This window comes from Trichomycterus rosablanca, chromosome 6, assembly GCF_030014385.1.
Source record: "Trichomycterus rosablanca isolate fTriRos1 chromosome 6, fTriRos1.hap1, whole genome shotgun sequence".
NCBI lineage: Eukaryota > Metazoa > Chordata > Actinopteri > Siluriformes > Trichomycteridae > Trichomycterus > Trichomycterus rosablanca.
This window is the reverse complement of record NC_085993.1, coordinates 19,745,116-19,770,661: the sequence shown is the minus strand read 5'-3', so window position 1 is coordinate 19,770,661 and position 25,546 is coordinate 19,745,116. Positions and strand designations below refer to the sequence as shown.

The 25,546-nt window shown below is 37.7% G+C and overlaps 1 protein-coding gene across 3 annotated transcripts in view; it reads left to right on the top strand.

The window, feature by feature from the left end:
• frmd4ba (FERM domain containing 4Ba) overlaps nt 1-25,546 on the top strand; it is a 91,531-nt gene that overhangs the window by 47,879 nt on the left and 18,106 nt on the right. For all 3 annotated transcript variants that reach the window (XM_062997541.1, XM_062997540.1, XM_062997539.1), the window contains exons 4-11: nt 267-359; nt 4,770-4,854; nt 7,071-7,127; nt 8,743-8,765; nt 16,105-16,188; nt 18,965-19,030; nt 20,326-20,383; nt 20,614-20,700. In XM_062997541.1, the coding sequence (XP_062853611.1) occupies nt 267-359; nt 4,770-4,854; nt 7,071-7,127; nt 8,743-8,765; nt 16,105-16,188; nt 18,965-19,030; nt 20,326-20,383; nt 20,614-20,700 (553 nt within the window). The remainder of the gene's footprint in view (nt 1-266; nt 360-4,769; nt 4,855-7,070; nt 7,128-8,742; nt 8,766-16,104; nt 16,189-18,964; nt 19,031-20,325; nt 20,384-20,613; nt 20,701-25,546) is intronic.

The following is a 25,546-nucleotide window of genomic DNA, read 5'->3' as shown; positions in this document are numbered from 1 at the left end:
ATTTATTTTATTTCTTACAGTATTGCGTTATACTGTAGTTAAACATGTAGTAATAAATGTATTCAAAGCCCAGATTACATCTTTTTGTCATAAACAGCTTGTCATTTTGGTAAATCTGAATTTCAGCAGATAATAAAGGCTCAATTGGTAACCAGTATAAAATAGCATGTTGGCTTAGTGAACTAAATGCATTCATATAAAAATGTAGCAAGTCTGAAATTCAAAGTACAGATGATAATGTATTTATTTTATTCACTTTCAATTAGTGGTCAGACCAACTGGCTGCAACTGAACCGAAGAGTACTGGACCACAACTTCTCCAAGAAGCAGGGGCCACTTGAGCTCAAATTCCATGTTAGGTAAGTGCAGACAGCAAAAAAAAACCTTGTGTCTCTGTTAGACATGTCCAACAGAGGGTGCACTTGTGTCAATATACAGTATTTATCCTGCCATACCAACCCCATTTCCTAAAAAGTTGGGACGTTTTGTAAAACGCAGTAAAGAGAATCTGTGATTTGTTAATTGTCTTTCATTTGTATTTAACTGATAAAAGTAGAAGAAAAAAAGTTTTGCAATGTTTCCAGTGATCAACTTTATTGTATTTTGTAAATTTAGAAAATAACACATAGAATTCGATGCCTGTAACACACTCCACAAAAGTTGGGACAGAGGTGTGTTTACCCCTGTGTTCCATCACCTTTCCTATTAATGTGGCTTCTTAAAGGTTTGGGAACTGAAGACACTAATTATTACAGTTTTGAAAGTAGAATTTTATTCCATTCTTGCTTCATACAAGACTTTAGCTGCTTAACAGTCCGTGGATGCCTTCACCTGATTCTCCTCTTTATGTTGCACCATACACTTTCTAAAGGAGACAGATCTGGGCTGCAGGCAGGCCAGAAGCACACATATGAGGCATGGCATCATCCTGTTGAAATAATCATGGACTTCCCAGAAAAAGACGTTGTTGCATTGATGGCAACATGTGTCTCTCTAAAACCTCAAAGTAGAGGCTAATCCAAACTTTTCTATAATTAGCCTGTAGAGGTTAGCCTCTACACTGTTGGAAACTGTTTGTTCTCCGCCGTGTAATCTAACTCAATCAATCTTAACTTAACAGTCTAATTACAACGCACACATGCATGCTGTAGTGACGTGCCGAGAAGTTACATCATCACAGATACCATCAAAAACACACATCACTGTTACCAAGTTATGGCTCCTACACACAATATACGCCTCCACGTCAACGGTACCTTCACACGTACAATATAACATATAGATTGAATATTAACTTTTCACTCTTATTTTGCCTCTGTCTCAACTTTTTGGGATTTTAATGCAGGCATTCAATTATAAATGTGTTCTATTTACAAACTACAATTAAGTTAATCCCTGACAATATTGGAAACCTTTTCTTTCTGCTTTTGTCAGGTAAATAAAGATTTAAAAGAATGAACACATCACATATTCTTCTTTTTACTGCATTGTCACATTGTCCCAGATTTTTCGGAAATAGGGTTTGTGGAATTAAAATACGTCCATGTAATAGGTACACCTAGCTATAAGCTGTCAGATCCAGAATTACAGCCGTAAAAGATGTGTTTAAAAAGAGATTATAAAAGATTATAAAAGTAAATGGATTCCATTTTCAGACGTAACAAGTTTAAACAAAACAATACATCACTGCTGCCACCACTGCCTAAAAAATTAAACTGGCCAGCAAAGCCAAAAATGTATCAGCTTCCATTTGCCTCTACTGTATTGTGTACTCTTCAAGCCACAGGCTTGGCTCAACTTGTCCCACCCTTCAGGATTCAATGATTACAAGCATCAAGACTCTCCTCTGTACTGACCCCCTAGGTGGTCAATGAGCTTCCCTACTCTTTTTCACATTTGATGAATTGTGACCCTGACCCAGTTTTGGTTTCTTGCCAGAGGCAGACAGAAATTAATTTAAAATATCCTGGTACTTAACAGAGTCCATGATTACATGTTTTTAACAAGGTATCTGAGAACTTTGAAGGAAAACATCACAGTTAATCCACTATACTTTACAGTGCATAATTGAATGCACAGTTTGTCTTGGAACAGTTCTGGTTTTGTCTAGCAAACTCCAGGTGTGCATGTTTCTGCGTAGAAGAACAGGCTGTTATCTAGCTCATGTCCTAAATAGTTTGGTAGCATTAACGTGTTATTTGACAGCAGGTATAATACACTAACATCCTCTGGAAGGTTAATTACAGCTGTTGCTCTATAACAGATGAATATATGAATTTTTAGGTGTAACTTTTTATGTAAACATTGCCTGATTTATGAATGTTAACTTAGATCAACTAAAGAAGTAAAAGGTGGCACGGTGGCTAAGTGAGTAGCACTGTCGCCTAACAGCAAGAAGGTCCTGGGTTTGATCCCCAGGTGGGCTGGTCCGGGTCCTTTCTGTGTGGAGTTTGCATGTTCATGTTGCATGAGGTGAATTGGAGATACAACATTGTCCATGACTGTGTTTGACATTAAACACTCGAACTAATAAATCTTGTGAAACGAGTAACTACCTGTTCTGTCATGAATGTAACCAAAGTGTGTAAAACATGATGTTAAAATCCTAATAAATAAATAAAGTTAGGATTCTCTGATATTTTAGTGTGAAATTAAGCTTAATAACCAGAGACCTTTTTTATAACATCCACTATAAAGGGTGTCGGTAATTCTGAACGTGGCGTTATCTACACTTTTTTAATGGAATGCCACCACCACAGAACCACTGCTGACCAGATATTGTAATGGATCACAGTGTGCTTGAGAAGCTGATTTAGTCATAAGATCACCACAAACACTACATTGTTACTGTTGTGCTGACACTGATTCACCACCTAAACAAATTCTGAGCTACTCATATGATGGCTCTGTTCCAGTGACAAATGTTTAGTGGCTGACAAATTTTGCCAAGCAACAGGTGAGCTACAGGCAGTAACTGTACACCTACAATGTGTACCTATTCATTTGTGCAGCTGGTAATTTTCTTGTAGTTTTTTGTACAGTGCCATGACATTTATTTTAACCACCTCTCTAGATTTCCTATATTTTTGCATATTTGTTATTAAATGGTGTTCTGATTCACACACAAGGTGTAGTAAGGAAAAGGAACATGATTAAACACAAAAACATATTAAAATATTTAATAATTTTAATTTAGAAATGTTATGCAACAGATATCACACATGTAAAGAAGTAATTGTCTTGTAAATTTAGGAGCTGGTTATGCCACCTATAGTAGCAACAACTGCAAATAATGTGGCTATTTTTTTCTTTGCAAAATTACTTTAATTCAGCCACAAGCATCAAAGTGGTGCCATAACACGTCAATATGAGTCATGTCTGGACTTTAAATAAGCCACTCCAAAACTTTACACTTTGTTTGAGCCATTTAGTGGTGAATTTGTGATTTGGATCTTTGTTTTATTGCATTACCAAGTTGTGTTAAGCTTAAGATCACAGACTGATGACCAGACACTCTCTGGTAATGAGAGGAATTTATCGTTCTGTAAATTATGGATCAGGGTAAAACACGCTAGCACACCAGAGCTGACATTTCGAACTCGTCCATTCGAAACTCAGCTCTGCCATCCGGCTGGGCTGGGCACCTACATGAACAACGATTGGCTGTTGTTCATACAGATGAGAGCCGGATAGGGACTCCTCATAACTGCAATTACGACCTCTGCTGGCTGATTGATGGCGCCTGCACAGAGTCGAGGGATAATGCATTAATCAGGGTGACTCTCCATATACAAAGCTGATCCGCATATGAACTTGCCTTGAGCAGGTGAAAAGATGCAGTCGGCTACTGCACACATGTCGGAAAGGGCGTGTGTCAGTCTTGCTCTCCTCAATCAGAGTGGGGATCGGCATCAGTAGAGAGGAAGCATAATGCAATTGGGTGATTGGATATGCTAAAACAAAAGTCGGGAGAAAAAGGGGAAGAAAATGCATTAAAAAAATATGGACAATCAATCAGGCTCCAAAACAGCAATGCATTCTCACAGCTAACACTGTCATGGTTTACTGTTGGTATAATGTCCATGTTGCGTTTACGCAGCGTGAAATGTCACCCATGTCTTCCCATGTGTATCAGTATTTGTAAAGACTTGGTGGTAATAAGGGTGTGTGAGAGAACTTTTTATGGTCCTCTCGGTTAGCAGTGGCTTTCGTCCTGCACTTTTCCATAGATACTAGTTTACTTTCTTTTCATTGGAATTGTAAATACAGACCTTAGCTAGCCACTAGCAATACAGGCTAGCCACTTCTGGTAAAATTCACCATTTGCATTTACATTACATTTTTGGCATTTAGCAGATGCCTTTATTCAAAGCGACGTACAGTATCATGACAGTATACAATATGAGCAATTGAGGGTTAAGGGCCTTGCTCAAGGGCCCAACAGCAGTAACCTGGCAGTGGTGAGGCTTGAACCAGCGACCTTCTGATTACTAGTCCAGTATCTTAACCACTAGGCTACAAATGCCCTAGTGTTTTAAGTTTTCTTCATTTGAAGATACTGACTTGCTCTGGGAGTCCCAGAGCCTTGGAAAATGACTTGGGACGCTTTTTTATTAAACCAGGTTATTATTTACATTTAGTTAATGGGTTAAGTAAGTAAGGAATTTTTTTTAGCTTAAAAATCTGTATGTTTTAAGGTACAACAAGTTTATCATTCAATTATCTTGTGCTCTTTTGAAGGTTTTATATTGTCTTGTGCTTTTTTGAAGGTTTTACATTGATCATATTACATATCTGAAAGACACAACCACAGTGGAGCTGTTTTATTGGAATGCAAAGACATCTGTCTACAATGTAAGTGCTACCAGCTTTATTACAGTTCAACTCACAGTTTTGTCTTGCCATTTGTATGATACAGAAAATCAGTTTAATCATGGTATACAGTATATGTGCTATTTAGTTTCTTTTAGTATTTAGCTTCTGCTCAGTGTCTGACATGCATGAAAGAAAGAGAAGCTTATACTCACTTTAATGTATGATTTTCTATATTTTACATTCTAAATTTGAAGTAACACCATGGTGTGTAATAATTATACAGTAGACTTTTTACATTATGGCAATGTCTGGTCAGCCCACCCACTGACAACAGCATTGGCTCTCTACACCCCCACAACGGACAAACCATGAGCAGCATCAGCAACTTGTCACCACTGTGGTAAATCCACCCTGTACAGGGTATTCCGTTCTTGTGCGTTGTGTTTCTGAACCTATCGCTACACTGATCAGACTGATGTTGCTGGTGATAAAGTAATTAATGAATAAATGATCATCAGGTCATGTCTAATGTATAACTGCTTCTTCTGTACTGTACACATCCATGTTACAGTAGTATCAGTGACCCTCAGTAATTTTAAACTTCACTTAGCTTCTGGTTTTGGTGCCAGGTGCTGCTGCAATGCTTATGGTTAAACAATGCCAGCATTCAGACTCTTGAACAAAGTATCAACTCGTCCTGTAATCCTGCAGAAATATCTCTTGACTTTTTTTTTAATCTGCCACTGTAATAAAGAGGTTGGGAGGGAACTGAGTAAAAGGTCTTTAGAGATCCAAGACCTCTGACACACACACAGTGGACTGGGCAGAGTTTGTGTTAAGAAGAGATCAGCAATGTAATGCCAATAACAAAGACACAAACATGCCAGACTTGTTTCTTAAATAGTAGCATAGTTTGGTGCTACGTTAAAACCAAAGCCCGTTTTAAACATGCACATTTCCGTTATGCATACAGTTTACAGACCCTTGCAAAGAACATGTATGTAACTGTTCTTTTTCTGTCAATGAATGAACACAATGGCAAAATCAAGTCGTCATTTTACTTTGTAGTATGACCTGCTGTTATTACAAATGAGCTTAAGTGGTGCCTCCTCTTTGGTGAAAACTATCTGTATTTATTTGTGCAGTTACAAAGTACATGGAACAGTGGTCTTTTTTTCAAGGTTGGAAAGAAAAGCTAAACTGTCACCTCCTGCAAAGAGGAAATGAATATTCCCCTAAATTAATATACCCAGAGAAGCCTTTCTGCGCAAAATGGTATCCGTCCTTGGGCTTTTACGCATAAGATTTCCCCTAAATCACGTAATCTTTTCATGATGTTAAGAACTGTAAATGGTAAAAGACCTTAAATATTTGCAACCTTGCACTAATAACTATTATCTTCGAACTGACTGACAATTTGTTCACGTAGTTTGGCACAAAGTGGTAAACCTTCAGAAACAGTGTTACTTGTATAACCTTAGTCTTATTTTGCCTCTGTTTATCCCTCTACTCGGCCTGTTGCAGGCATCACATTATGTTGTTTCGTATATTTAAGGTGAAAACACTGAAAATGTTGTCTTTGCACTTTTATCAGTTAAAAAAAGTTCAAGTGATTTAACAAATTACAGTGTTTGGTTTTTTTTTATTATTTGAAAGCGTCCCAAAGGTTCTGGAAACTTTGTTTATAGAATGGGATGCCTCTGTAGCTGTAATGTGTAGGAGCCCCAATACTTTTGTCCAAATAGTGTATATTAGCACAAATCTGATGTGGTTATGACTTTTTAGTGAGTAGATTAATGAAGTTCAGCTTATTTAGTAACTTTATGACTATTAAAATACGTTAAATCGTCCACTCCAGCGACCAAGCTGCTTTTGTTCTGCTCCTCTGCTTCAACGTGTTTTTACTGACAGTCTAATGAAAAGCGTTGAACCTGCTCTCGGACTGTACCAAGTCATTACAGGGTGTCCATAAAGAACTTGCTTACCAAGAAACTGCAGCCGTTTTTATTTTACGTTTTCAGTCTATTTTTATATTCCAATGTATTAGTGAAATCATGAAAAAGGGTAAGTTTTAAATAAATGTAAATATAATGCGGCGGTAATGTTGGTAAGTCGGGTGGTGGTGAATGGTTTGTCCCTGTGGAAACCTGTGAGGGGACGGGTGGGACAAATAGTTTGAGCCTCCGCGGTGGGAGTTCTCTTAACGCCGCTTTAGTTATTTATTTTTAAGTATATGTATTTGTTTATATTTTCAGGGGAACACTGAGCTGGAGAGCGGAACTGTGTTTAAGTTAGCGGCATTCGTGCTACAGGTAAGTGCGCATTTTTTATTTCGAGTCTATTCATGCAAACACGTTGTGGAGCGGCTACTGTTTGAATCAAAACTGACCAGCGGGGTGGTAACGTTAACACTGTTGTACACTGTGTAGCACTGTACAACCTGCTGTAGTTAGTTTCACATAGGCTCATGCAAATTAAGTTAGCACGTTCTTTGTTTATTTTGGCATTTTTCTAAGAAATCAATTTTATTAATTTAAAGCTTATAAAATAAACTATTAATTTAGTAGTTGTTTCATATGCCAGTCGTGCCCCCCACCCCAGTACGTTCACCTACGTTCACCTAGAAGTGAAGTACTGGAAAACAAGTACTGTTTTTTTATTTATTTTTATTTTTATTTTTTTTTTATATTAAATCACTTTATTTACCCTCAAAATTATTGTCAACATGTAAGAATCAATACTTATTTACATAAGAATTATATATATATATATATATATATATATATATATATATATATATATATATATATATATGTGTGTGTGTGTGTGTGTGTGTGTGTGTGTATGTGTGTATGCTGAGTTGTGTAAAACTGTGTGATTGATATTTGAGAAATACTAAATCTGCTAAAAATCCTGAAATGTCTTTAAGTCTTTGATACTTCTTTATTATCCTGCACCCTGTCATAACCTAGCCTGTCTTTACCATTTAAGTTTACATTTACATTTTCGGCATTTGGCAGACGCTCTTATCCAGAGCGACTTACAGAAGTGCTTCCATACTAAACATTTCATTACTCTAGTTTAAGTAGACAACAGTCCAAGAACACAAATCTGCTAAAACCTGTAAGTGTTGGTTTTTTTTTGTAAGAAATTGAAAAGTGTGTTAGTAAGTAAGTACAAGTCAGCTTAAGTGCTTATGGAGCAAAATGACAAACACTTTGTGTTGCTACTGAAAGGGTTTGACGTGCATGTAATATACCTGCATGTACAAAAGTGATTTAGTTAATCACAATAAAAATGTATCATTATGACATTTTCAGATTAATTTTTTTTGTTAAAACAATAAATAAAAATTATTTTGGGAATAATATTGGGGAAAACTTACTCAACACGGCTATGAAACCAGGATCTGAATAGTTTATTAGTGCAAAAACCGCCTGGGAAATGAACAAAGATATACTTTGTAGCATGACCATTTATTTAGTGAGGGTAAACATTTGATCAGAATCATGACCATTTCTCTTTGAACTGCTGCTTCACAAAGGACCTAACAAGCCCAGTTTGAAAAGTAGGTATGCATTGCTTGTAAATGACAGGCTTAGAGCACCCCATTAAAATGGTTACAAGTTTTATTTTATTTAATACGTTTTCCTGTATTATTTAATAATAAAAAAACACATCATAACATAGTGAACATGACAGTAATGTTTAAACAACAAGATGAGCATAAACACCACTAGCAGAACCACTCTGAGAAGTCTGAATGGTTGGAAATGAATTTCAAAGACCTTTTTGTTACTGACAGCGTTAACTGGTTAATTATTAGCATCCCTAGTTCTGAACATGGCCTGACTACTGTTCAGCCATGACAAGTGTTTTGTATTATAAATTGGCTTTGGGTTTATTAAGTGTGTTTGTGTTTTTCAGGAGGCAAAAGGGGACTACACAAGGTAACTATTTTTTACTACACTTTTTTTTTTTTTTTTATGTCTTGAGAAAAATATTTTAAGTACAATACTGCAATAAAAGCACTAAGTGTTGGTTAATGCGATTGGGTTGTGCCATTGTACTATTAGCATCACTCATTGCTCACATTTGCTACTTCTCCATTCGATTTTATTGCTGGGCTGGTGACCTTTCTAATTGCAGCCAGTGACACAAATTGTATAAGCAATGTAGTTAAAACTGACTAATTTTGTTAGTGAGTAATATCACTTGGCTTAAATCCTAATTGGTCATCACACTATTGATCTGTAGAATTTAATTTGTGTACTAAATTGGCTTATTTTTGAATACCAGTTAAGGCCTTTGTTTTATTCATAATACAAAAGCTTCAGGTTCTTCTCCACAGGTCAGGTGCTTATGAGTTGACAGTTTGGACAATGTGATGATGGTGATATTTAAGAAGGTGTTTTCTGTTTGCATATTAGACCCATGTCATGTCAGTCAACATTGCATGTAGATGGCATAAAATCTGCCAGCTTATTGATTTGAAAATATGACACATAAATTCCTGCTTCCATACAGCATTTAGGCCCTAAAACAAATACTCTGCATTGGAGTGTGTTGGTATATGAACGTATCATTGCATTTACCTTTTAAAGAGAGTATTTAATGATATGTTAAACAGCAGTGAGGTTTATCTCATGTATTAACATCTTACTGAACTCGCTAAGGATTGCTTTGAATAATTTAAGGATCTTTTTATATATCTCTAATATTGTGTAAATGTAAATGTTTATTACAAATATTGCAGCATATTACAGGAATTGTACCATGTCTACAAATAACTAAGCTTTGTGATGACAATGTTTACAAGTATCTGATGACTTTAAAAGCTTTATTTGCATATGAGTGTACCACCATACAGGTACATCTACCCACTCCTAAAATTATGTAATTTGTTTACCTTTAATCTACAAATGTTCATGTATTCCAATAATGTATTCACACAGTTATTTTTTCTCATGGAGTGGCCAAGTGTAGTTAATCATTAACTAAACTGTACTGGGTGACACAGGGAAGAGTTGTAAGCCAAGTTAATTTTAATCTAATGACCTTGCTTTGGATTATCCACTGTACATTTAGGACTTGGATTCATTCAAACAAACACGCTACAAGGGTAACAGAACAATGAAAAGTGTTGTGTTATTTGAGACTGCATTTGATTTAGAAAAGTAAATCATTTTTTGTCACCCATAATCCTTTTACAGTAGGTATTCTGGGAAACTGTCAATCACTTTGATTACTTTGATAACAGTGCCTTGTCATGTGGTCTGTAAACGTGAATTTGGTAAACTGAACAAGTGTGTAGGTTAAGGCCATACCGGTTTGTTTGCTTCTGTCCTTGCAATGGCCCCATGATGCATTGTTTGAACCCAAAGCTTTGTGCTTAGTTAGGTGTTGTGTGAAGTGAAAGCAAAGCTCTGTGTAAGCTCAGTGGTGTGTATAGTGGTGTGTATAGACTTGTTTACTCTGGGAAAAGTGTTGGGCTTTAAACAGCGGCCATTGTTCAGTACACTAAAACAGCAAGGTTGCATGGCCTTGTTGTTAGGGATCAGATCTCTGAACATTGGCAATATGACTTATACTGGGAAAAAAAGTACATAAAAGCCTGCTGATATAGCTTGTAAGATGGTTAATGATGAGTAATATAAACTATGGTCAACATCTGAGGTTGGAAAAATGAAAGGCACATTTGATGTCCTGTTGACCACAGAGAAAAAAAAGCCTTTGAAACATCATAAGTACAGTTTCCATTTTCTTTTTGTTCCTTTTAAAAGGCACAGACAGGTCTGACAGGTTGAAGTACATTTTTCTTCATTTTCTTTGTAGTTAACATTATCTGGACGCATGAATTCCTTGTAGTATTTTACCTCTTGGTAAAAAAAAAAAAGTGCCACATCTACTTTAACCAATAGAATAAAAGTTACAATAAAATAAAAAACATACTGGTATGTGGCATTCAGTTATTATATAGTTAACTTACTAAACAGTGCTTTAAGAAGTCAGCAGAAGAGGCGCTCAAATGGTACAGTGGTCTAATATGCCAGTTCACCCCTGCAATGCGTTTGAGCCCTCGTTTGAATCTCAGCAGTGTTACCAATCTGTCCGGGCATCTAACAGACACAGTAGGTCATGTCTGAGGGATGAAAGGTCAGATGGGGGTTTCTCCTTGCTGCCGTCAGGTCTGGTTGAGGTGTTGTGTGTCTGAGTTCGCCTATCTCATAGGCCAGAACAGGGGTGTTGCAAACAGCAGAGGTATTACAGTAGCAAATTGAAAACATCTAGATTGGGTGGGAAAGGGCAATTATTCATTTCATGTCAACCTATCTATTCACGTACATAAAAGATCTATGATTGATCGTATAGCAGACAGCAGACATTATTCCTTAGATGTGCCTTATGGACTTTAGGCATCACAGACTTAACACTTACGCTATAACAATCCTTGGATCATTGTCAGTTACACTGTATTGGCATACTAATTTAATGGTACTGCTGATACTTCAGAAACAGGTATTGGTATTTAATTAATAAGTTGTTAAATTTAATATCCCTAGTGCGCCACATGATTTTACGCCCAAGCTGTGCACTGGCTTATACCTTTCAGAGTACTAAGTTTTGTTGTCACTGATAAAGCAAGTGTGGATGTTTGAATTCGTGCTTCCTACTTTAAACATGAGGTCATTTTCCATGCCATAATGGTCCAGCAGGATTATTTTCATGTGTACACATACACCTTTTTCCTGGAAATATGTCATACAAGTTAATCAGCACACTATCTGGCTAATATCATGTCAACACAAGCTTGTTAGACATCCCATTCAAAACCTTGGGCATGAAATCCACCTATTCACCTTTGTGGCTACAACAGATTCCAATCTTCTGGAAAGAATTCTAAGGTTGGTTTGTGAGCTGTTGTGCCAATTCAGTTAAGAGCATTAATGTTTTGAATTGAAGGTCTGGCTCACAATTGACTTTTTAATAATTCCAAAGCTTTATGCATTCCACAGGAGCTCCTCCACATCAAACATGTGAAATCATGTCTTAATTCACTTTGTGTACAGGGTTTTGTATACCTGTTAGCAAAAGATGTGACTGAAACAGCTAAACATAATAATTAAAATTGGTATTAAAGCACTTTTGTTTATGTAGTGTAATAATTACTAGATTTATGGTATTTGGGACACAGCAGCTTGGCAGGAGCTCCCTGTTTAGACTTAAACTGATACATGGTGAAATGTAGCAGGCACCATGTAACACCAAGTCTTTAGTTCTTGTTTTTTAATATACTATATTTTACTGGAGTTTTTTCATGCTTTTATTGGGTGTTGCTCATTTCGGGGCTTAATAATAATCAGGGCATGAGGACACTACATGACTGATAATTTCAGACATGATAGACAACATTAGAATCTAAAGATGTAAGTTGCTTAATTAATTAAAAGGCTGGTGAAATGTTTCACCTACTTGAATCTGGCTTAAATCACTGTGTTCATAAGCGTAATCTAAAGTGGCTTTCACATAATATGTTTTGCACTTTGTTCATAGCGAAACTGAGTGCATATTGCCACTTACTTCAGCAATTAAGCCTTTCACAATATGCGGCAAAATTGCTTTCTGCAAGTTGTGGTGCAGTCAGTTTAATACTGACTGTATTGAACTGTACAGTTTATGTACATGCAGTTTTAATGTATTTTATTTTAAAACAAGAAAGCTCTGTAATGTTTGTCATTTGGAGACATTAGAAGTTAAAATGGGGACGTGGGTTCATAAAACTTTATTATTCAATCAAACCACAAAAAGCAATTACAGGATTAGTAAACGTGAAATTGCTGACTAAAATCAGCCTTTCACAGATTATTAGTCACCATGCCATATTTCTCACAATGCTATAGTTCAAATTGAAAGTGAAATACAAACAGCTCAAGGTTTTGAGAAACCATGAGAATCAGTTTCTCCCTGCTTTTGCTTTTGACTTTGTCATATTAACTATTTGTCCCAGTTCCTAATGTTGCTGACCCTTTCAAAGTGCCACCAACAAACAGGGTCAAAGTTTAGTCAGTTCAGATCTCCACATTAGCTGAAAAATTGCAAAAATCTTAAAACTATTCAGTAGTAAATTGAGTGCATAAAACAGAAGTGTGGAGCAGTGTATAAACAATGTCATGTACTTCTTACAGCACTGGCTTGATTATGAATTTGTTAAAGTAAATGCTAACTGAACCAGGACTAAAATGTCACAATGTATCATTTTTCTTTGGTCCAGACCAAGGAAACTGAACCACAAGTATAAACACACCCTAAGTTTCATTAAAGTAGTTAAAAGCTCTTGTGGTCATCAAATAACTTTTTTCAGTTTCTTCTTGGTGGGAGGTAGTTAAAGTTTTAACGGAATAGCTGACACATCATTGTTGCTCCTCCACGCTTTGCCTCCTGCAGACAGCTGTTTGATAGTACAGACAGAATAATGAATTCCAGTTTGCTTACTAAGCGCTGTGCTGAGAGAGCTTACACACATTGTACTTTACCACAGCGTCGGCTAACCCGGCAATGCAGACATAATTATGCTATTAAACATCAAACAGCTTTCATTCATTGGTAGCAAAGTTTGTAGAAATCCTGTTGAGTAAAAACTAGCAAGACTCAAAGACTCACTTTGCTGTACTCAAAGGCAATTTGGAAAGGAATGATCTCAACACAGAGACTGAGGCAATGCAGGATATTTGGGTGGTGAAGGACCCTGTAGCTGTAGAGGCACAAATTTAAATACACCGCTCAAAACAAAACACGTGTTTGAGTTATACTTTCACTGATTTACATCATAAGCAAGGCAATACAATGTAATTAAGGCGGGGTTTTGTTTTAAATAAGAACACAGATGAACAAGAGGTGGTTCTCTGTGTCAAACCAACTTTCAGAATTACAAAATGAATTAACTGCATGCTGGGTTAATACCTTAAATGCATTCAAGACACTGGGCGTGGGTAATACAGCCAAAAATCTGTAACCCATTACCACTGGGATCCTGAGTTCGAATATACACCGATCAGCCATAACATTAAAACCACTCCCTTGTTTTACTGTCAATTTTATCAGCTCCACTTACCATATATAAGCACTTTGAAGTTCTACAATCACTGACTGTAGTCCATCTGTTTTTCTACATACCTTTTTAGCCTGCTTTTACCCTGTTCTTCAATGGTCAGGACCACCACAGAGCAGGTATTATTTAGGTGGTGGATCCTTCTCAGCACTGCAGTGACACTGACATGGTGGTGGTGTGTTAGTGTGTGTTGTGCTGGTATGAGTGGATCAGACACAGCAGCACTGCTGGAGTTTTTAAATACTGTGTTCACTTACTGTCCACTCTGTTGGACACTCCTACCTAGTTGGTCCACCTTGTAGAAAATCAGAGACGATCACTCATCTATTGCTGCTGTTTGAGTTGACCATTGAAGAACAGCATGAAAGGGGGCTAACAAAGCATGCAGAAAAACAGATGGACTACAGTCAGTAATTGTAGAACTACAAAGTGCTTCTATAAAATGGACAGTAAGTGTAGAAACAAGAAGGTGGTTTTAATGTTATGGCTGATCAGTGTATATATAACACAAGACCAATAAGATCAAATTTCAGCTGTAGAATTTTTGTCATCAGTGGTTATGTTCCAACATACTGCTCCTTATGGATGTGTGTATGTGTGCATAAATTCATTTAAAATAATTCTTTATATATATAATTTTATATTGCTGTAACTTTACTAATTTTTAGAGAAGTGGTAAAAATGTTAATTTGCAAATAATAAATTGCTGTCAAAATAAAAAGAATTAGACGTTTAGTCTGGTGCATTTTAAACCCATTTAATTACGAATGCTTACTGTGTTTATTTGGAGTCCTGTAAATGAAATCTCACACTTATTTATTCTTCCTCCTCTCTCTCTTGTGGAAGCAGTTCTGTACAGATAATTTATGTCATCAGTTCTTATGTTCTTTTCTGTACTTTGGCGTGAACAATCTTTACCAGTAGACACAACAGCATCAGACAGTATATACTGCTGATGTTACCTGGCACCACACAGTGATCAGACACTGACTTCCAGTTGTTATGACTACAGGTAGGGAAGTTGAACCCAGACAGCGCAAAGGTCCATTTAACTTTCCACTCACACTAGATTTTGTGTTTAGACCCCAGATGTGATTTTGCAGAACACTGCTGTGCTGTTTAAGAATGTGTGGGCTGCGTCTGTACCTCTCAGCACACTGGAGCCAGCCAAAACCTTTTGAATGGCTTTTATTTTAGTTTAGAGGTGCAGCGCTGTGCCAAGCAGCACTTCTCTTTGTTGCTTTATAGTTGCGGGCACTTTCTTCGCCTGTTTTGAGTGACTCACAGGTAGTTCAGTCTCCCATGTTTACACGGTTACAGCAACTGATTTCCACTCTGAAAAAGGCCATCTAACATGAATGCATATTGTGTATAATTTAGATTTTTACTAGAGGTACTTTAAAAAAAACTGTTACTGTATTGAAGCTGTATTGAATGCAAAAGGTCCCTCATGCTTTGGTGTAAAATGTAAATTAAAAGGTATTTAGAGTACCCTGCTTGTTGCAGGTTACATACCTATTGATTTCAGGATGTCTTATCTCGAGGCATTCTTTTGAAGAATGAAACAAAGATAAAAATCGAGTGGAATGTAAAAACAGAACTTTCTCAGAGAAAAAAAACTAAGACTTACTATTTATAATACCATTTCTGCTGGTATTAGCATGTATTACACAAAGGCTTGTTCCTCAATCACTAAAGTTTGAATTCGTTTTTTATTTAAATGTAAATACTCTTTAAAAATGTACATAAGTCTTCAAATACATATATTTTACTTTACATAATAGTTTTATATCACAGTTATTTTACAAATAATCATGCTTATATGTTTGTGTGTGTGTATATGTGTGTACACACTATTGGCCTATCTGTTTGTCAATCGTAAGGGGCCCCCATACTGAAGAGATGGTGTATGTGATAGACTATTTTATGAAATTGGTATAACCTATATAACAAAAAGGTACATTTATAATGTACGTTGTCTTCCTAACACATGACTGTACGGGGGTTCACCAATGAAGGTGCAGCAAGTGTATGTGTAAATAATGTTGAATTTAAGTGGTTTTGTAATTAATGTTACCAAACAGTAAGACAAGTTTCCAATATATGTAAATGTGTATGGCAAATAAAACTGATTCTAAATGTTTTTAATCTAAGTATTGCTCTTTGACATTCTTTTTCAGTGATGAAAATGCAAGATCGGATCTGAAAAAGCTCCCAGTGTTTCCTACAGCTGTTTTAAAGGAGCACCCATCGCTAGCCTATTGGTAAGAAATATTCCAACATTTAAAGAAGCCTTTAACCCTTTTCACTCACAGCTTTGTCGAGTGCCTCAAAAAGCTCTAATTTTCTTTCTAGAAGCCTTTAATTATCATTTTAAAATGGTGTTAAATTGTAGCCTGGAGGCTTGAAGTTGTAATAATGGTGAACGTTAATGAAGCACAGCCAGATGCAGTGTATTCAGGCCTTGTGAGTAGAAGTTTTGGAAGCCCAAAATAATCGTGCTCAGTTTCAGTAACTTCTGACCCATCATTGGCTAGATGTGAAGAATTAATAATGTACATTATAGTAGCGACTTTTCTGTCAGACTGAATCTGTCGTTCTGCTTTACACTATGGAATAGAGATGGGAATCACAGAAGCTTTTGTGTTGAGGAACACGTGTTCATATGAGGTGCATGCATGCAGCAGCTGTGGCTGCACGGTCAGACTGTTAGTGTGTGGTTCATGTACAAAAGACAAATGGTATGTGGCAGATGTTATAATTAATACAACAAAAATACTCACGTACCCCACAAAATAAAATCAAGAACAAAGAATTCATAATCAGTGCTGTAATAATTATCTGTACTAATAAAACAAATACATGTATGACATAGCATACAGTACATCATTCACTAAATTGCAGTGTAGCTCACTCATCAGCCTACTCAGTCATTACTGCTTTTTTCTAAGATGTTTAATAAACTTGTAGCAGGTGGTGGGGTGGGGATGTAGGCCGTAACAGGAGGATAAATGGGGCGGTATGAGAGCTGAGTCGGTGAGGTGGTACACCTGTGTCATCTTATTTTATTTTTTTAATAATATTTTTTTTTCTTTTTTCCCCAATTTTTATCCCCCAGTCTAGTCGTGTCCAATTACCCTGAGCGTCCTCTATACTGATTCGACCCGTCACTGCTGACTGAGGACACCTCTCAACTGACATGCGCCCCCTCCGGCATTTTTCACCTGCACGAGTCGAGTTCATACACTTGACGGGCACTGTGCATGGAGGGCCACACCCCCATCAGCATTATTCCTCAGCCCTGTGCAGGCGCCATCAGTCAGCCAGCAGGGGCCGCAGCCGCACTTTCTTACCCTCTAACCCTGAACAACAGCCAATCGTTCACACAGCCGCCCAGCCCAGTCGGAAAGGCAGAGCTGAGATTCGATACGATGTATTCGAAACCCCAACTCTGGTGAGCCAGCGTACTTTACCGCTGCACCACCTGAGCAGCCATCTGTGTCATCTTAAGGTGGTACACGGTCTCTTTAAAAATGCTGTGTTGTCTCATGTGTGTCCTGTCTCTTGGGAAGAAAGGTTTGTTGCAAATGACTAGAGAAGCTGTAGGGCTAACAATAGGGAAAAAACTCCAGATTTGTGTGGTGCTTTTAATGGAGTGCTAAATTGCCAAGGTTTTTGTTTGTTTGTTTAAATAAATGAAACTACAGGACAAGGCAATCCATCTATGTCTCATGATTGCTGATTTTTGTACCTGCTGATCAGACACACCAGTGCGGTGCACATAGCATTCCTGCCACATGTAAATTTGTATTGGATACAGCTGTTTTTGTATTTTCTGCTGTTTGGACATGTTTGTATCATTTAAGTGTTCAAAGGGGAGCATACATGCTGTTTTTCTTTACAAGCGTTCAAATTATCCCTAAACCTAAATTTAAAAAAGCTTTCCTTACAGGGAAACTGTTTAAGGGTGGAAAGAACAATTATGTAGTAATTGATGGCTGATCATGAATGTAAAACAAATGTTCATGGAAGCGCTTGGGTGGCGCAGCTTAAATTGCGCTAGCCCACTACCACTGGGATTTAGGGTTAGAATTCCTACCAGTGCCATTGGCAGGTTGTACGTCTACGTACAGTCATGATTGGCCATCTGAGGCAAGAAGTGGTCGAGACCCTGTGATGGATTGGCATCCTGTCCGGGGTGTGTCACTGGACAGATGGCACCCAGTTTAGAAGCCTCTGCTATGCACCACCACATTCCAACTAACATGGCACAACTTGTTTGAATTGCATAATCGCATTGTTCAAATTATTATAGACACTCTGTGAGCACTTTATTAGCTTATATGGTACATACATTCATTGAGTTTTTTTATAAGCTAAGCCTACTATACAAATGAACATTTTTGCTGTTAAATTGCTTATTATAGCCCATCTGTTGATATGTATAGTTCATACCTCATTTATCACTCAAAATGACCCTCATAGGACCCTTTAACTGACCAGATGATGTTTGGGTGATGGACTGTTCGCATTGCAATGACACTAACATGACATACTAGTGTGTGTTGATCTGAGGGTATCAGGTTCATCATTGTTGTTGGTATTCTTTAAAATGCAGTTTAAACTTACTTCCTTAATTGTCATGAAGATGTTTAAATATCCCAACAACAGTGCTGCACCTAATACAATTATACCAGTACAACACACACAGTTATGTCATTACCACACAAGTGACATTACAGTGCTAAAAATGCTCCACCAACCAAATAACCTCTGCTCACTGGGGAGTTCCTTTCGTTTGAAATGTTGAAATGGGGTACTAGGGGGGTGACAAAGTGTGCAGAGCAACAGATGTGCTACTGTCAGTAATTTTATACCCACAAAGTCTATCTGTATGATTGGTGTGGCTTATAAAATGATTAATGAACTGATGTACAGCAGTCTTGTTCTTACCACACTGGTTGATGTGAATCTGAACTCAGTCTTGTATTCAGTTACTGCCTAAGGCAGATTCTGATTTATCTCTTTCCTACCTTTCAGTGAAGACAGAGTGATTGAGCATTATAAAACACTCAGCGGGCTCGGCAGAGGAGAGGCTATCGTACAGTAAGTGCTTTAGAATTTTGTACAATAAATGCAATGATTGATACTGGGACAGTAATGTACACCAGACACGTTTCCCAATCAGTGTCACAGTGTGTCAAATCAACAAAATTAAACAGCGTTGCGTTAGAATGGTTGGTAACCGCTATCTGATGTCTTACATCTACTGGCATGAGACAAGGTCATTTCAGTCAGCTTGATTTGTAGGGCAGAGTTCACTCAAACATTTTTCTCTGGGTGGTAATAATAATAGAAATGTTGTACGATTTTAATTACTGGTGCATAGTCGAATTAGTTCACACTGTGCTACGTAATGAATTGCTATTCCACTCAGACTACATGACCTTGTTACAGTCTTCTTAAAATTACAGGGATGGGATCACTACATTATTGATTGCTAATTAGGCTTTCATGATTGCAAAATTCATGACTGTCTGATTAGAGTCTGAGCAAATCGATGTAGGATGTAGAAACTGATGAGAGAAATATGTGGAGGGATATTGAAATTATAAAGCTTTTTTATTTTTCTTAGCAATCAAGTTAACACATTTACTATTTATTGACCAAGTGGTAATAAAATAAGTGGCTGATAAAAATAAATAAAATACATTTTATTGTTGTTTAGTTGGAAGCACAGTTTAAGTAGCCAAACTGCTTACAGAACACATCACAAATTTTTGCACTTGGACAGTTGTAGAAAACTGATAGAACCCAAGAATAGATGGTACAAACCTCCTTAAATCAAAGAACGTCTAATAGTGTTTAATTGACCAACTGCATAGTCAGATAGAACTGATTGATTAGTACAGGTACGTGCACTAAATGGGGACGCTTGGGTGGCGCAGCGGCCTACGGCTCTAGCACACCACTGTGGAGTGTTTGAACTTGTGAGTTCGATCTCAGTAGAGCCACCAATCCGACCTGCCATACGCCTCTGTGTGGACACCCAATACTATAGGACACGTGTCATTGAAGGCTTGTAGTGATTCGGCTCTTTTTGGTCAGATTGGGGGTTGCACGAGCTGCAGGGGATTCAGTGTAATTCAAGGCAATTGGAAATGACTACATTAAGATAAAAGGGGGGTCCAGAACAAACACACTAAATGAGTGACTGGCAGACGGGAATATTGCATCTCTGAACTGTTCACTTGACAGGAGAAGTCATGATTAACCTAGGACAGTTCACATAATTTCCTGCATCTAAAAATACTACCTTAAATCCAGTAGTGTGAGGCAAATAAAAAAAATGAATCCCATCCTAATAAGTGTTTTTCTGTTAATATTATTTTTCTTCAAAGGTATCTCTTGCTCGTGGAATCATCACCTTCATATGGAGTTCATTATTATGAAGTAAAGGTACGCTATTATTTTGCACATGGATTTTTAACAAGCAAACCGTTTACTCAGCAAAGCCAAGTTTTATTACATTAGAACAACTCTCTGCTGAATTCTTCATGTTACTGACCTTTCTCAGTAAAGCTAAACTAACTAGCTGTTGTCTGCTTGTTTGATCTTTTTATTTTGCTAATACAGCATGTCTAATGAGCCAGTTAGCTTTTAAAACTTTTACTATTTCCTTTTCACAGGACAAACAAGGGATCCCTTGGTGGTTGGGAATTAGCTACAAAGGCATTGCCCAGTATGATCAGCAAGACAAGCTAAAGCCCAGGAAGGTAGGTTATACTTCATGTCACAGTTCAGTCCTATTTTCTCTGGACTTATTTACTTATGTTAATATATCACCAAATTAAGACCTTTTAAATGTGGGAAACTGTATAGCAGAGGTGTAAAATCTATAGCTTTGTCTTACATTGCATGTTTGGTTTGGTTGGTGAGCATTTACTGTGGTGTCCTTGTTCATCCGTGAACAACAAGATTCTCCAAACATAACATCTGTAGCATTTAGCATGTATTAACGACTTATTTTCACAAGAACTCAAGTTTATTCTACCAGCCATCAAGTGTGCAGTTCAGAAAATGAAAATATATTGAGGGCACTGAAGTTGCGCAGTGGTCAAATGCGCTAGCCCATCTGCTAGCCCATTTTTAAGCCTTACAGCAAGAAGGTCCTGGTTGTTATTCCCGGGTGGAACGGTCCGGGTCCTTTCTGTGTGGAGTTTGCATGTTCTCTCCGTGTCTGTGTGGGTTTTCTCTGGGAGCTCTGGTTTCTTTCCACAGTCCAAAGACGTGCAAGTGAGGTTAATTGGAGATACAAAATTGTCCATGACTGTGTTTGACATTAAAACTTGAACTGATGAATTTTGTGTAACCAGTAATTACCTGTACTGTCATAAATGTAACCAAAGTGTGTAAAACATGACGTTAAAATCCTGATAAAATAAATAAAATGAAGGTCAGATTGGGAGTCACTTCCCTGTCACAGCAACACATGCTGTCTGGTAAATGCACCAGCACCTCACAGATTGTAGGGATAGAGATAGCACAGCGTGATCCTCAGTACATGTTAAAGCTCTTTAAAAAAAAGCAGCTAATCTGTTAAAAGTGGCCCACAAATAACTAGGATAGGATTCATACTTACAGAGTTAGGGGCGGCACGGTGGCTAAGTGGGTAGCACTGTCGCCTCACAGCAAGAAGGTCCTGGTTTCGATCCCCAGGTGGGGCGGTCCAGGTCATTTCTGTGTGGAGTTTGCATGTTCCCCCCTGTGTCTGCGTGGGTTTACTCCGGGTGCTCCGATTTCCTCCTACGGTCCAAAGACATGCAAGTGAGGTGAATTGGAGACACTAAATTGTCCATGACTGTGTTCGATATAACCTTGTGAACTGATGAACCTTGTGTAATGAGTAACTACCGTTCCTGTCATGAATGTAACCAAAGTGTAAAACATGCCGTTAAAATCCTAACAAACAAACAAACTTACAAAATTAGGCTAGTGATCGCCCATTCTCCTCTTGTTAAACTAATTCTGAATAGAAAAAATGTCCAAACATTTTATTGATTCAATATTGAAATGAAAGTGCTGTCAGTAGCCCATTTATGTAAAAACATTACATTTATATTTTCGGCATTTAGCAGACACCTTTATCCAAAGCGATGTATACAGTGTGAGCAATTAAGGGTTAAGGGCCTTGCTCAAGGGCCCAACAGCTGCAACCTGGCAGTGGTGGGGCTTGAACCAGTGACCTTCTGATTACTAGTCCAGTACCTTAACCAATAGGCTACAACTGCCCTACAAACTTCACACAGAAAGGACCTGGATCGCTCCACCTGGGAATCAACTCCATTAGTGAAGTATCAGTAGATAATAAACCCTTAAGTTAAGTAAATTCCCTCCTGATCATCAGTGTTAGCATTTTAAACTTACTAAATGTGGGATTGTAAAACATTACCTCACATATGCTGAGTGGTTCATGAGTCAAGCTGGCATGTGGGAAAGACACCAAGCCTGGTCATCATCTGTAAAGGTAGCCGAGTATGAATGGGTTTTAGTTGCTGTGGTAATTAAACTGTTTGGATGTTGAATTGCAATTCACAATACAATTAAGCCTGAGTAAATCCCAAGCTTCCCAACCCATAAATCCTGCTTTTCTGAGTTTCCATCAGGTAGCACTAAACCTAAATATATCATGTCATGTAAGACATAGCTTGAGGATAATAAGAAGGTGGGAAGGACAAATGTTATGGTGCGCGTATCCACATGGAGGGAATCATTGGAAAAAAAAAATATTTCATGCAAAGACTGCAATGAAATGGAACATGTTTGCTTCTTTAAATCCTAAACCCAACATTTTTACCCAGCCTGGGTTTGGCTTCCTGCCCTTTTGTTGCAAATTCCTATAAACTTACCACTTTTTCATTTGCCAGCTGTTCTAGGACTTTTTCCTCCCCATCGGCATCCTGGTATTAACACTGCAACTAGGTGTGTATCCCCAATGTAGTTTCACAGCAGTAACTGCACAGCCCAACCTTTAAGGCGAAACATGTAATTGTAAAAACTCATAGGGAGCGGAGGGTTTTTGCTGGAGCTGTGCCAGCAAGAGAGACTGTCTGAAGTGCTCATGGCTCAGTTGGCACTGACTTGCCAGCTTATTTTACCTCAGGCTAAGCTGTAGATAGGAGATCCCAGGAGCATACATTTTTTCACTCTCATTTTTCTCTATCCAGTTCTTCTCCTGGCAAAGTTAGGCCAAGGATGTGGGAAGGAAAGAGCAGAGAAGCTTACAATAGAGCTTGCCCCTCTTTTTCTTCTTTCTCCTTTTTTCTAATCCTTACAGTTTTTTATGCTCATTCTGAAGGTTTTTGTTCACCCCCTTCTTTCTCTGAATGTACCCCATAAGCTTGCCAGTATTGATTGTCCATGCTGTCAACGTTGGCCGCCTTCGTATCCCCCCGCCCCTCTACCAGTCGGCTGCACTCATTATGCAAATCCACCCCCACCATTGTGCATGCCGCTCAGCACAAACAATTGATCAAGCAATAAAACACAATTAGCATAGCAGGGGACGTTACGAGGAGAGGATGAGACTTGCGGCTGCTCCTACTTCACGCGAACTGTCTGTTGGGGGTCGTCGGATTAAAAAGCTTTTTAAAGGCATTTATCTTGCACAATGAAATGATGTGCTGTGCCAAATTTTAACCAGTAAGCTTTCGATGTTTACGATGTTTTAGTTCAAATCTAAATGTCATATTATATTTTTATATTTAATAATTAGCTTGTAGGCGCTAGGGTGGCAAAGTGACATGTTATGCTAGCCCACTTTAGCTGAGTGTCTACACAGACATGATTGGCTATGTCTGAGTGGGAGCTGTCCGAAGCCCTGTTGTGGAATGGTACCCTGTCCAGGCTTTTACTGCCTTGCGCCTAGTGTTTACTGGTGGAAACAGATCTAGTGTTACCTAAATCTGTAATATTTTCTGTGGTTTGGAAGGCAGAGTTACTTTTTATACCAGCAAGTTTATTGCAGAAGTTTTATGTGAGGATGGGGGTAGTTTTGCTAAATATGTAGCTGCTTGTTCACACGTCCAGACTCGCCAATGTAACCCACCTAACAGCTCCCTTTTTAAATGTAAGCAGGCTTGTTCATTTAAATTTGCAGTACTGAAAATAAGTTTTTACTCATGTGGACATTTTTAAATAAGTACTAAACTAAATTATTTGAATTCATTACACTTTAAAATCTTTTGATTATTAAAAAGTTCATCATGGGTTTTCTAAAAAATCTCCTGTGTTAAAACATATAAATAGTGCAATACGGATTATTATTTAATGGTGTACAAAGTTCTAGAACATAATTTAACTTGGCCTTTTTTATGTTTATGACTGGTGATTACTTGTCCATATAAATAGGGCTAGTTGTCTTTTCCAAGAATGGAAACAAAACCCAAGTAAGACTTCTGCTAAGAGAAAATGTATCCTAATGTAAAATGTATTTCACCAAACACCAAAACACGAGTCTGCCACAAATTAGAAGGAAACGTTTCGGCATGGGCTTAGAGGCAGCTGTTCAAAATTGATAAAAATTGGCTGACAGCTAGTTCACTTAGTTTACAGGAAACTGCATTGCTGTGTAGAGCAGTGTTAGCTTTGATGTTAGGGTACTGGACTAATAATCACAAGGTCTCTGGATTAAGCCCCTCCCACCACCAAGTTGCTACTGTTGGCCGTCTGTGCAAAGCTGTTAACCCTTAATTGGTCAAACAGTATTTGTTCACAATAGTAAATTGCATTGGATAAGGGTCTGGTAAATGTCGTAAATGCCCTCCCCCCATCTCGTCTGTGTAAATGCCTGGCTGACTGGTAGCTCCAAGTCAAGTGGATTTTTATTGTTATTTTAACCATGTAAAGTGTGTATAAAGTATATAGTGAAGTGAAATGAAGTTTCTTCAGGACCTGCTGGTGCTGCATACAGTAACACAGTACTAACTTATACTACATAAAGTGTGCATGTGCAATCATGTGCAGGACAATACAGGAACCGTGCAGGACAAAAAAAAACCAGTACGGACAATACAATTATTGTGCTACTGTGATATAGTACACAGTACTATATTGGATGAGCAGAGAACAAGAACATAATACCATATATATAAAATTTTGTAATACAGTAATGTAAAAATGTAAACAGAACCTTATTACTTGCGAATTTCAGCAGTAATAGTCATGTGCATGCAAGAATTTTAAACAATTAAATTTGTAAAGATATAGGTCTTTATTCATTTATCAAGGTTTTTGTCCTGTTATAAGGATACACAATAAAATGCTAAATAATAGCTTGTGTTATTTCTTCATGAAATCCGTGTATTGTTACATGTCCACTTTGCAGGCAGTGTATTATAATTTAATTTAAGTTGCTTGTCAGAGACAGACTAATTGGATGAAGTCTGGAAGCTAATCCCCTATTATGAGATTGTGAGAAGTGCTCTGGTCTGGGTGCCTTTGACTTTTGCCATCTACTTAATATGCCCAGTCAAGTGAAGGTGTCTGAATAAGTGATCTACCTGGTCTACAGGAAACTGTTGTTATATGGAAACAACCATTGCTGAGAATTCTGCAGAAATT